Here is a 12,846-nt window from a genome sequence, read left to right as displayed (position 1 = left end):
GGCCTGCTGGATGCTGCGGAGAGACAACAAAACAAGATTACCTTAGTATTAGATCACCAAAAAAAAAATATATATATATATATATGTCCACAAGGAAAAAGAGTGTCTTATATTTCTTACTGAAAAGTGATAGACTGATTATCAGCTATTGATTATCTGTCAAAAATGTTATTTTTAAGGACTGATGTGAAAAATTCACTTCATATGTTCTTAGAGACCAAGATGATTTATTCAAACAGCTTTCCCCTTGACAAAAACACAGCAAAACCCACTGATAACAGACAGGAGAGTCATAAACAAACAAACAAAAAAAGCCACATTTAAATGGTGCAAAGGTTTTGTACTAGTGTATAGCTACTTCTATTTACAAGAAACAAATCGACTAAAATCTGAGTTTCGTCCAATATCTGCTTGACACACACACACACACACACCCAACGACACACAACACACACACCCGGATTAGAGAGAAAAACCAAAGACAACAGAAACTCAGGTAACTCGTTACATTAAATGAGAAGTGGTCTATACCTCTCTGCAGGATATCCTCCCTCACAAAGGTTCACCAGCGCATACAGATGTCTGAGTGCGTATTCGTACTGCAAAGAAATCAAATCGTCACACGTCAGAAACGTCACCACAAGCTGTGTTTTACACGAATCTTCAAATGTTCACCAGCTTCCTCTTTTTTTCTTTTTTTTATCTGATGCCCTTAAACGTCAGAAACTGTCCAGAGAAAACAAAAGAAGACTTTCAGAATAAAAGCACCTGGGAAAATACTGAGTTTAAATCATGTGATTAAGGGCTTTCCCAGTCACTGAGATGACAATTAGTGTTACGGAAGTTACCGATACATAAATTAAACTGAATTGAAGTATTTCTGATCATTCACTGCCAGATGGTGTGACAACCACGATGAACAGAGAAACAACATTTACTGTTCAATTCTGTTTTAAAAATCCAATTAATACAAATTTTTTTTTTACATGTAATTAACATATTTCTCAGTATTATTCTTTCTTTCATTATTTATTACTTTATTGAGTGATATTACTTTTAATTTACCTTATTATTTATATATTTTTTCCTCCATTTACCCTTATCCTGAACCTAAATAATCAAAGATCACAGTGGGCAATATGCTTACTGTGTGAAGCTTTTAACATGGCTTTCATAGAACTGTGAGTGGGAGTTCAAGCTTATTCTCAGAGTGTCTGGATTAGAGTCAGCTGAATGCAAAAGAGCAGATGAATGAGAGTATGATACCTGCTGATGAATAGCATGTGAAACTGATTTGGCACTTCCCCTTTACAAGGAGAACCAGAGTCCAGGCATGAGAACGAAATTCTACTGTAAGCTTGAAATGTGGCCACAATGGTGACTCATTTATTAATGGCTTTATATGAATCACAGACACTCTGTAAACTGCAATGGGATGTCCCGGGTCTGTTAAAAAGGAGCTGAAAGACTCCTAGTGTGTGGCTCTACGTCAGAAACGTCAGAAACTGTCCAGAGAAAACAAAAGAAGATTTTCAGAATAAAAGCACACAGCTGCATGAAAGCACCTGGGAAAATACTGAGTTTAAATCATGTGATTAAGGGTTTTCCCAGTCACTGAGATGACAATAAGTGTTACGGAAGTTACTGATTGTAACTTTGTATTCTGGTGACGTCTTTCCCTTATAATAAGCGCCTTGAGGCAAATGCTGTTGGGATTTGGCAATACATAAATTAAACTGAATTGAATTGAAGTATTTCTGATCATTCACTGCCAGATGGTGTGACAACCATGATGAACAGAGAAACAACATTTACTGCCCAATTCTGTTTTAAAAATCCAACTAATACTGATTTTTTTTTTTTTTTTTACACATAATTAACATATTTCTCAGTATTATTCAGCAAGTCAATCCAATATCTTAGTCATGTGATTTTCTTTCATTATTTATTACTTTATTGAGTGATATTAGCTTTTAATTTACCTTATTATTTATATATTTTTTCCTCCATTTACCCTTATCCTGAACCTAAATAATCAAAGATCACAGTGGGCAATATGCTTACTGTGTGAAGCTTTTAACATGGCTTTCATAGAACTGTGAGTGGGAGTTCAAGCTTATTCTCAGAGTGTCTGGATTAGAGTCAGCTGAATGCAAAAGAGCAGATGAATGAGAGTATGATACCTGCTGATGAATAGCATGTGAAACTGATTTGGCACTTCCCCTTTACAAGGAGAACCAGAGTCCAGGCATGAGAACGAAATTCTACTGTAAGCTTGAAATGTGGCCACAATGGTGACTCATTTATTAATGGCTTTATATGAATCACAGACACTCTGTAAACTGCAATGGGATGTCCCGGGTCTGTTAAAAAGGAGCTGAAAGACTCATAGTGTGTGGCTCTACCTCAGGTTTGCTCCAGTTGAAGCAGTTGTGTTTGAAGTGCTTCACTGCCGCCTTGTAGCACTGATGCTGGGAGAGGTCAGCTCTGCTGTTTACCATGTCATTGGCTTTGAACGTATTGCCGACGACTCTCTCGACCACTTTGCGCATTGTGTCGGCCATCATGTCCCTGAGCTACACAGACAAAGGTTCACACACTCTTTAATGGTAAATTGTCATCAAATGGATTTTCAGTGTACTGGCACACTGCCACAAACATTACAAAGCTTTGTCAGTCTTTACCTTGAGGTGGGCACTGATCTCCATGAGCAGGCCCCGTGCCACACTGATGTCATTGGAGGCCATCATTTTCCTCTTCAGGATGGCCAGAGGAACGTCAGGGCTCGGGGTCAGATCCAGGTTTGTAATTGGTGGCAGGTTCATCGGAGCTGGACTGTCTGCCTTGTGATTACCCTGAAACTGTATAACTTTCATGTGGGCCAAAGTCTGTAGAGAAAGATGTACAAGCGTTAAAACAGAAGGAGGAAACAAACTTTGTTTTTTTTTCACTCACATACATGAACACATTCTGCAAGTCATTCCAACTTTAAACTAAACACTACTTCCCCCTCAAATTTCTTTAGTCTAGAACTGACAAGTGCTCATTGAAGCATTTCGTTCACAGTTTGCACAGCCTTCTTGCTCTCACCTTGTTTCCGTACTGCTGGACGTGGCTCGTGTCTGTGTGGTTCTTCACAATCTTAAACTGCTGTAGCAATGTTTCTTTTCTCAGATCCTCCTGGATGCACAAAGACAGAAAAAAAAAGTGAATGTGATAAAATGCTTCCAAAATAACAGTCACATGAAGAGTCAGTGAATTCGTTCCGTAAAATAATGTGTGGCAGTTTGACTGTCTCATGGTCAGGTTTCTGTTCTACTGTTACACACTTATGCAAAGTACTCGGGGCTGGTTAAAGACAAAAGTTCTGCTGCTACGTTTGGAGACGTTTATCACTTCCTTTTCCTGCCAATCTTAGATGTTAACCGTTTCTTCCTTTTTCATTCTCTCAGTGGATTCATGTTTCTGGATTAAATCTACATCTACACCATAATCCGATGTGCACCTCTCCCTGCAGCCTGAAGTCTAAACATTATAAGATGTGTTAAAGCCACCACACAAGATACTCTGAAGTTCAGAGTCACAATATAACAGACAACAATTACATTTTTCTTTTTAAAATATTTTTCAAAAATGAATAAATATTAGAAGCTGTGATTTGGACACAAACGAGGAAGATAATCACACACCACATCAGAGTCCTCCATCCAATTCACGCTGTACCAGTCACCCAGGTAGGTGTCCCGTTTCTCATCATAGTAGCAGGCATAAGAGGACTCCTCAGCGTTGGCTGCTGTGGTGGCATACACTGAAGAATACACAGAGATTCTCATGTTAGGAGACTTTAGTTTTACACTAGGCAGATCTAAAGGTCGCTCGCTAATCTGTTCAACAGCCTCAGAAAAATCTGAAGGTTGTAACTGAAGATCTAAACACAAATTTCAGTAACTGCTTTACACTTGGACACATCAAAAACAGACATTCATTGAAAACAATCAAAGAAGAATCTTGATCAATGTCATGTGCAGGTCCGGTTCTGTTTATCACTTGATGTCCGACACAGTAACTGTGCTTAAAGATGACCACAAGCTGGGCAGCTGACCTCAGCATTTAATGGATTCTTACAAAAGACTAAAAGTCAAAAGCAGAAGTCCTCAAACCACGGACCTGACATCTGTCTAGTCAACATAACACGAAGCGTAACGCACGGCTGATTTTAAAAAAAAAATAAAAAATTAAAACATGAAAAATAAAAATCACATGATCCTAGTCTGATCCCATCAAAAGCATAGACCAGCATCAGTTTCGCTCTCATCACTTGATGCTGGTTCATCATTTTTTTTTTTTTTTTTTTTACAGGAAAGTAATTCTGCTGATAAAGTTCAACTCACCATCAACGTCAGTAGGCAGGTGGTTCATCATTGACCCGGACTCACATGCTTCAATGTAGAACACCATCTATGTGTGTGTGTGTGTGTGTGTGTGTGGACCAAACACAAATGTTATGACCTTACACATCAGCACAGCTACAACACAGTAGCTACAGCTACTTGTACGGTACATATCAAACATCACATCACCTTTTTGTATTTCTTGTTGTCGTGCATGTATGTAATGGCTGCTTGAAGGTCTTCAACATGGAGCTGCAGACAGAGAGGTGACAAATTTGCATTAACCACAATTATACACTACTGTTTCTTAGAGCACCGTGATGGCATGCACTGCAAACATAAAAACTGATTTATCAGCAAATTAGGAGATATGTAAGGTCCCAAAACACGGTTAGTTTACTTGGTGAGGATGTCTTCCTGGTTTGACAAGTTAAACACTAACAATGCTGATTGCAATGATAAGGTTAATGTTCAAATTGTGTTAACCATTTGTGTTTGACCTCAATGCGGCAACTGCTATCTTTTCATAATATTCCATCTAATAATTAGATATTTCACCAAATTGCAAAAATTGCAAAAATTGCAAAAAACAAAAAAACCCAACCCAGACATATCAAAGTGATTGTGAAGCAATAAGGCTCTTTGTGAATCTGGTGTAACCTGTCTGTGGTTGTTGCAGTGCCAGGAAGTTAAAAAAAACAAAAAGGTACTCACCTCATCGGCGGGAAATGCCAGAATACCAGGTGCTCCGTGATCGGTGAAGTAAACAAACACATGATCATTGGGTCCACTGCCAGGAAAATGAGAACAAAGTTAAAGAAAAAAAAAAAAAGTATATAAACCAGATTTATTGTTGTTTGGCCACGCGCTCGTTACTTCCTGTCTTTTTTAACCACTTACCTCTTCAGCACTTTTCCAGAGCCACCTTTGACTTTTGAGGCATCACCCTTCAACACTGCCAGGAAGTTTTCTGGGGTAACATCCTGCAATAACAGACACATCAACCCACAAAGTTTGCTTTCAGCAGAGAAGCCTCTTCAAACAATCGTCTGGAAAATATTGAAATCAGTTGATCTTTTATAGAAATGCACTGAAGCACTCACTTCCCCGATGTAGTCTTTAGGAACTCCCTTGTACACATCACTGCCATTTGGTCTATTGATCAGTATCCCAGGGGTAGGATTCCTGGAAGAAAAACATGATTGAGACACACAGAAGGAAGTGCAAATAGCTGATAAAACACTTTGTGAGATAAAAGGGAAACAGATGGATAACAATGATTCACTCATCTGGTGACAGAGCCACAAAACAATATGACACCACAGATGTTAAAATAAATCAATGAATAACATTTATAGTGAAATCTTATGGTATACATATCTGCGCACAGATACGTACAGTTTGTCTTTCTTTTTTACAGTTCTGTAGCTAGATATTTATTAACCAGATGCTCAGTCTGTGATTACAATGGCAGTGATACAAGAGCGTGACACGGATATTAAAAAAAAAAAAAAATCCCATATTGCATAATGTCTCTCAAAAAACAAAGCAGACTGACATTCATGGAACATTTTAAGGTGTGGGAACAGTTAACAATAACAGCATTACTCAGCATGCATCGTGCCTATCAACTTGAATAAACATGTCTACACATGGGTTATGATCCAAAATAACAAAAAAAAACGAACATATGTCTCCCATTTATCAGAAAGTTCTATCAAAAACTTTACTAAATGTCTGAAATGAACCTGAAAGAATGACTCGATTGACTGCCCGGTAAACTTCAAGCAAAACACAGTGAAAAGTCTTTGTTGTAAACAGCTGCTAATATATTAAAGTATCTCTAATTAAAGTAACAGCTAACTACATGTGCAAGTCGGCTGGCACTGAAATTTAAGTAGCACAGGCCAACTCTATCAAATCACTGCTAAAGCTGGGTTTTACATCGCGTCCCACTATGTAACTGCCATTGTGATTCCCGCAACCAACACATCTCCTTACATTACCCCTCCTCTGCCAGTAACATAACTCCGAGACTATTTCTATGGAAGCGCCTTCCTCGCGACTCCTCTCAGCATGACTCATTCACTCAACATGTTTTTCTGAGCGATGCAGGGCCCTGCAACACAGTGACAGGAGGAATGCCAATGCAGCTTTTTGATCTGATTGGGAAATTCCTGCGAAAACCCTGAAACCCACCATTATCTCCAAAGATGATGCCAGCAGACTGTTAGTTTTCCATGAGATAGACTAAAGATGTTCCATCAGAATCAAAAAAGACAAAGACAAAAAAGTAATGACTGACAATACAACTATTTTTATTTTTTGAAAAAGTAGATCCAAGAGTAATTTAATCTTCTGAGCATTTTTAAACATCAAGAATTCATTCATTAAAAAACAAATCCTGTTGTTCAGTGTCTACAATGGTTGCTCTGATTTGTTTGTTTATGTCAGTCAGTCACCAAAGCTGAAGGCCATTTAAGGTCATTTAGCAAACAACTGGATTGTCAGCAGTTACTTTTTGTCTTTGTCTTTTGTGATCCTGATGAAACAGTGTTAGTCGGTCTTTACAGGGAGGAGATTCACAGTTTGACACCATAGAGAGCTGGGGAAAGTCTCCAGCTTTAGGTTCCTAGGAGTCACCATCACAGAGTGCCTTTCCTAAGCCAGACTCCTCCAAAAACCTGCTTAACAACTTCTATAGATGCATCCTCACAATCTCCGGCTCATCTTTAGCCTACTCACTGTGCAAAGAGTGAAGGGGAAATCCACAAAGACTCTGAAGGTGCTTCAAAGCTATCCTCACACAGAGACTTTAAGATTATTTCAGGCTTCTTGCTGAACATAGCTGTCAAATGACTTTATAACCCTACTGTGATATATTCTCCTGCTCAATTCCACATGTTTATGCTCCTCAGGAATATATGGATACATTTATACGTTATACATTTAGTAACTCATGTAAAGTGCATTATCCTATTGCTCAAATCCACCCTAAGATATATACATTACACATATTCATATATAAGTAGTTTATAATATCTCATATTCAGTGCTAACGTACAATATTCTTGTGTGTATGTATGTATGTATGTATGTATGTATGTATGTATGTATGTATGTATGTATGTATGTATGTAACACACGACACACACGTACACACACACACACACACACACACACACACACACACACACACACACACACAAACGTGTCAGTATATTTATCTGTTATGTAAATGTAATGCAGCATGTGAGATAGTAAAGCTAGACTTTTGTTATGGATGCATAATGACAGCAGAGACTCTTGAATTTGAGTCAGTTGTAACAGGGCCTACAAACAGCCTTTTCTGGCTTAAGATTTAGTTTTTGTGTGCTATATCTTACTAATAGTTAATAGCCTACTAAGGTCAACAGCTACTAAAATTAGGATGAGTTTGTGTCAAACATTTTAAGGAAAGAAGAAGTATGAACAAGCATCTACAACAGAGAAACAAAAGTGCCAACTCACTGTTCATTTTCAGCCAAATCATCGTACATCATGACCACAATCTGCTCGTCGGGGATGCCATTCCTGTGGACAATCTGGTAGGCATGGCAAGCATCGGCCTGAGCGAGCAGGAGAGCAAAAGATTCGGAGGTCAGCTCCACATTATCACAGTATGCAGCCTTTTAAGCAGCGGGAGGAGCACTTGGAAAACATGCATTAGGGAGGGGAAGTAGCTTATCAGAGCTTAAAGCGGTGCTTATCAAAAACCATGAGAGAAAACTATCGAGTCATGCACAGCTCGCACTGGTAGTGCAGCAAGTCATCCCTGGTGCCTGTAGTTGTACCAGCCGTTGGAGCCAGCCACAATAAGCACCCAGTGTTTTCCGCCACTGTTTTCCTCTTCCTGGGTGGGAAACCCAATAACGAGTCCGGCTGTCAGGCCAAGCAGGGCGAATAGGACGGACCGACACATCTTCTCGCTTTCTGTGGGATTCCTGGATGGATGACAGTAGGGAAAAATATTCAGATCCTCTTCTAGATTTCAGCTATGTTTACCGAGGTGGCAACAAACACGGAAAACTGAAAAAAATAAAAACACCTGATATCACCTGATAATTCTGGGAAGCTAACTAGCCATCAGTAGCACAACAAGCTTCGCAAAACATGGACTTTTAAAAAACACTCGGAGTGAGTTAAAGCTATTAAGACACACCGCTCAGTCCTAGAAGTTTTAAAGGAAGACAAAAACATATTTTATTACCTTTTCTTTGCGTTGTTAGACAAGGAAGGGGGCAACAACCGACTACACGCAAATCCTCAGCGGCACTCCACAGTTATATTTAATGTCGGGGGGCAAAACAGTTGGCATCGTTTTCTACGGGAGCCAATCAGAGTGCTCTGGGGCGGGGCTCACTAATCATGTGAGTAAGGTAACAGCTCTCCGTCATGTGACACTATTATTTTATAAGGCTATAACACAAGCATAAATGCATTTATGTTTTGGATGTAATTTCAAAACACCATAATCTCCTTGGACATCGGTTTTTGTTATTATTTTTTATTATATTTTAATTTGGTTTTGAGGTAATTTTGTGTTTCCTTTTGAATGATCACCTCTACTTCTTTGTCCCATTTTCTCTCTGTGGTTACTATCTCTTTCACTTCATTTTAATCACCCTTTTATATACTACAGCAAAACCATAAATATAAAATTCAATCCACGTGCTGATCACAAGTTTGATTTTATGCTTACTGACACAATTATGACTGCTCAGCTTCTGCTTAAAAGTGGGAATTTTACCCCATATTTTCCATATATGGGGTATAATGTTAGACTCGGGCTTGTTGCAGCCCGTCATTAAGGTTGGAAGAGCAGGTAGGTGGGCTTGTTTTCACAGTTAAAGCTGTGCCCTTAACATTATCAAATTAGTGAAATCACCGCTCTTTAACATCAGAGATCCAAATGAAGAAGAAGAAAAAAAACAACTTTCTGAAAGAATGATTTTAGCCCATACAATTCTATCAAGCTTCAAATATTTCCTATGACCACCTTTGTTCTTCAACAACCAGAGCTCTCTTATTGTAATTTCTTTTAAGTAGTATTCAGGAATAGTTATCCAGGCAACTTGAATATGGAACGCCAGGACTGATATAATGAATTAATTCAAAGCTCTTCTTTTGATGTTGCTGCCTAGATGATACCACACTGCTCCAGTAATGTTGAGGTTTGGACTCTAAGGATGTCAGTGTATGACATCGCTCCACAGCACCTGTTCCCACTGATTTTCAGTTTAGTTCTTGTTTAATTTGGCATACCACAGCCTTGTCTGCCTGTGCCTTAAGAATGGCTCCTTGACAGCCATCCTTCTATTGATGAGGCTTCAGTGAACTGAATAAACAGAAGAGCTCTCTCTCAGGGCCTGTGTTAGATCTTTGCTGGATAACCCCCCCCCCCCATTTATTAAAGACATCACTTTCTGACACTGTTCATCTGCTGCAAATATATTTTTTAAGACTGTAGGTAAAGGAAGAGCTGGCAATTTTCTTTGATTTTTTTTAAATGAACTGTACACCATAAAATATGCTAATTGTAAGCAAACAGGTTTTTGGAAATCACCTTGTTGGTGCAAAAACACTATTTTATCTTTGTCCAACTGCATTTCCTTTGGCAATTTTCATAGATTCAGGTAAAGAAATGGGAATAAAATCTGCTTTTGTGACAGGCTGACAGTCTCAAAGCGTACAAAGACAGAATTTAAAATTGGTTCTTTGTCAAGATGTCCGTTATTTGTAAACAAGACTAGTTTCAGCCTTTAAATTAGGTGCCATTTTTATGCTTGAATGATTTATGTAAAATACTGATCTGAAAATGGTCAAGAACAAGGACTGGACTGAAAATAATGAGGGAGTTTCACAGAGTGAAAAAGCAGCCAATGTCCAAATGAAAAACTTATATAAGAAAGTCTCTCTCCTTGGAAACAAAATATAAAAGATATGATTGGTGGGTTGAAACTTTTGCATGGCACAGAACAATTAGAAAAGCAGAAGAGAGCTACTTTAATGATAAAGTTGTTTAGGTTGTTCTTTTGAAAATAAACTCATGAATAAAATCATTCAGAGTATCAAAGACAGCAATAAATCAAACTTTTATTCTCCATATAGAAAAGAATTAAGTTAAATAGAGAAACAGTCCATGAAATTGCGGCATCTCATTTTCATCCAATGGTCCTTTGTACATTAATCTTTGTCCCAAAATGAAAAAAAAAAAAAAAGATGTAACAAAGTGTAAATACCGTATTCACAGTAATAAATATTGAAAACAAAATCTTTTATACATTGCATTATATATATATATATTTGTGTAAATATATATAGATATAGATATAATCATATACAGTAAAAAGTTATTTTCAAGTTTATCAAACATAAAATATTAAAATAAAAATGGCCAAAAACAGAATAATGATTGCATTTTTCTTTCCATTCCCAAGGCATCTGTAACCATGGCCATTCAGAATCTGTAATAAATAAAATGTGAATTTATCTAAAGATTGTAGTCCATCACTGTAAATTAAAAAATATATATAGTGCAAGTTTTTTTTCTTAGGCGTAAATTAATCTTGCAAATTTCAAACTAATCCAAACGGAATGACAACAATGAAACAGAGGGTGTTGAGGACAACATCGAGTCTCTGACTTCTGTCAGTTCTGCACCACAACTTTCTTTGTAGTCTTGGCAGCAAAAAACAAAAAATAAAAAACATAAGGATTTCACATGTATGAATCCATAGCAGATATTCAATAAACTTATTTGGCAAATAGGGGACAAACAAGAAAGAAGAAAGAGCTCCACGAGCTCCTTACACTCAGCTCTGTCAGGATTTCCAAAAGAAAAAAAGAAAAGGAAATGCATAGAAATTAATTACCAGTAGCAAGAACTAACTTAAGGGTTGTTTACTGTCATGCAGCATTTCTGAGACGCAAAGCAAGGCAGATATTGTGGATGTGAGTGTCGATGAAAGCATTGGATAAATGTATACTCTGCCTGTGCTTGCACATTTCCCTGGCTTCCTTTCCCCCTCAGCAGTAAGGAACGGGGGAGGGGGGAGAGCTCCCATTTCCTGTTTGTCTCCAGCCTCCTGTTAAAAGCCAGAAGAAGGTCTGACTTCATCTCCACGCAAGGGCGCAGGGGTATATGTGTGCGTGCAAGTGTCTGTTTGTGTTTGTGTGCTTGCTTATCCTCAAACCTCTGCACCCAACTCAATGACCCCAGTCTCAATAATGGGCACTAGCTTATCTTCCACCTGTACCAGCAGGATGGTTTTGTCTATATGGGAGCGATTTGCTGGGTCTCGGCTACAAGGCACCCACCGGTGAATCACCTGCAGGGGGCAATAGAAGAAACATCCAATAAAATTTATGAAGCATTTATGACAGAACAAGTAGGTCAGAAAGGGTGTTACAGGGCAAAAAAATAGGGCATGTGCAAGCATGATAATAACAGCTAAATCACATTTATAGCACCAGAGGTGAGTGGGTGTGTAAAATGAGTGTATGAGGCAAACTATAGCAACATATTTACATGACCTAGAGTTTACTTCATCTGCGTGTGAAGATAAGTAAAGGTGCTGATTTGGTAACATCTGTGAGAACACACTTACATGCCCTTCCATGCCCTCTAAAGGGCTCCAGTCTCTCCAGCAGGTCCTTCCTGCTCTCAGTCTCATGGTTTCGTCTGGCCACTGCAGTTCTTTCCGCTTCGATAAGTTAATGTTCTCCAGCACCAGACTCACGTCCACAATCTGAGGTGAAGACACGGACCGACAGGGTGTAAAAACTTATGTAACCACAAAGGAACTGAGGGCTTTTACTAGAAAGAAATCACTGACACTGCACGCACAAACAAACACACAAAGGATAAAGTGGAGAACAATAAAAAATAAAAATAGTTATATCAGGACTTTTTTTGCTGCTGTGGATACACAGACAGAGAAAAAAACCCCAAAGACAACAGAAACTCAGGTAACTCGTTACATTAAATGAGAAGTGGTCTATACCTCTCTGCAGGATATCCTCCCTCACAAAGGTTCACCAGCGCATACAGATGTCTGAGTGCGTATTCGTACTGCAAAGAAATCAAATCGTCACACGTCAGAAACGTCACCACAAGCTGTGTTTTACACGAATCTTCAAATGTTCACCAGCTTCCTCTTTTTTTCTTTTTTTATCTGATGCCCTTAAACGTCAGAAACTGTCCAGAGAAAACAAAAGAAGACTTTCAGAATAAAAGCACCTGGGAAAATACTGAGTTAAAATCATGTGATTAAGGGCTTTCTCCTCCATTTACCCTTATCCTGAACCTAAATAATCAGAGATCACAGTGGGCAATATGCTTACTGTGTGAAGCTTTTAACATGGCTTTCATAGAACTGTGAGTGGGAGTTCAAGCTTATTCTCAGAGTGTCTG

The 12,846-nt window shown here is 38.5% G+C and overlaps 3 protein-coding genes across 3 annotated transcripts in view; all 3 read right to left on the bottom strand.

Annotated features, from left to right (window-relative positions):
- The window catches only part of LOC102304391 (legumain), a 13,005-nt gene extending 4,226 nt beyond the window's left edge, over positions 1-8,779 (bottom strand). Inside the window, exons 1-14 of the mRNA XM_042225604.1 lie at positions 8,641-8,779; positions 8,206-8,374; positions 7,902-7,999; positions 5,495-5,576; positions 5,292-5,374; positions 5,106-5,181; positions 4,581-4,643; positions 4,392-4,458; positions 3,690-3,808; positions 3,091-3,180; positions 2,685-2,888; positions 2,406-2,576; positions 532-599; positions 4-13 (exon numbers count right to left, since the gene is read on the bottom strand). Coding sequence (XP_042081538.1) covers positions 4-13; positions 532-599; positions 2,406-2,576; positions 2,685-2,888; positions 3,091-3,180; positions 3,690-3,808; positions 4,392-4,458; positions 4,581-4,643; positions 5,106-5,181; positions 5,292-5,374; positions 5,495-5,576; positions 7,902-7,999; positions 8,206-8,352 — 1,278 coding nt within the window. The 5' untranslated portion in view covers positions 8,353-8,374; positions 8,641-8,779. The remainder of the gene's footprint in view (positions 1-3; positions 14-531; positions 600-2,405; positions 2,577-2,684; positions 2,889-3,090; positions 3,181-3,689; positions 3,809-4,391; positions 4,459-4,580; positions 4,644-5,105; positions 5,182-5,291; positions 5,375-5,494; positions 5,577-7,901; positions 8,000-8,205; positions 8,375-8,640) is intronic.
- A 1,994-nt stretch (positions 8,780-10,773) lies between these two features.
- Positions 10,774-12,305, bottom strand: LOC121815305 (pecanex-like protein 1). Its single transcript, XM_042225627.1, has 3 exons — positions 12,041-12,305; positions 11,627-11,761; positions 10,774-11,518 (listed from the first exon to the last, which is right to left on the bottom strand). The coding sequence occupies exons 1-3, from the start codon at positions 12,104-12,106 to the stop codon at positions 11,318-11,320; spliced, it is 402 nt and encodes a 133-aa protein (XP_042081561.1). The 5' UTR covers positions 12,107-12,305; the 3' UTR covers positions 10,774-11,317.
- Positions 12,306-12,383: 78 nt separating this feature from the next.
- lgmn (legumain) overlaps positions 12,384-12,846 on the bottom strand; it is an 8,090-nt gene continuing 7,627 nt past the window's right edge. Inside the window, exon 13 of the mRNA XM_042225626.1 lies at positions 12,384-12,504. Coding sequence (XP_042081560.1) covers positions 12,415-12,504 — 90 coding nt within the window. The 3' untranslated portion in view covers positions 12,384-12,414. The remainder of the gene's footprint in view (positions 12,505-12,846) is intronic.

The sequence above is a fragment of the Haplochromis burtoni genome, unplaced genomic scaffold (genome assembly GCF_018398535.1).
Source record: "Haplochromis burtoni strain Fernald_Lab_line unplaced genomic scaffold, NCSU_Asbu1 Contig_176, whole genome shotgun sequence".
In the NCBI taxonomy this organism is placed as follows: Eukaryota; Metazoa; Chordata; class Actinopteri; order Cichliformes; family Cichlidae; genus Haplochromis; species Haplochromis burtoni.
This window is presented reverse-complemented; position numbering and strand designations above follow the sequence as displayed.

What these genes read in the sequence shown, in the direction of transcription:
- LOC121815305 (XM_042225627.1), bottom strand. Translation starts at nt 12,106, where the DNA reads ATGAGACTGAGAGCAGGAAGGACCTGCTGGAGAGACTGGAGCCCTTTA. An exon ending in TAGAGGGCATGGAAGGGCAT is followed by an intron (nt 11,762 to 12,040) that starts GTAAGTGTGTTC and finishes TGCCCCCTGCAG; the next exon opens with GTGATTCACCGGTGGGTGCC. An exon ending in TCATTGAGTTGGGTGCAGAG is followed by an intron (nt 11,519 to 11,626) that starts GTTTGAGGATAA and finishes GGCTTTTAACAG; the next exon opens with GAGGCTGGAGACAAACAGGA.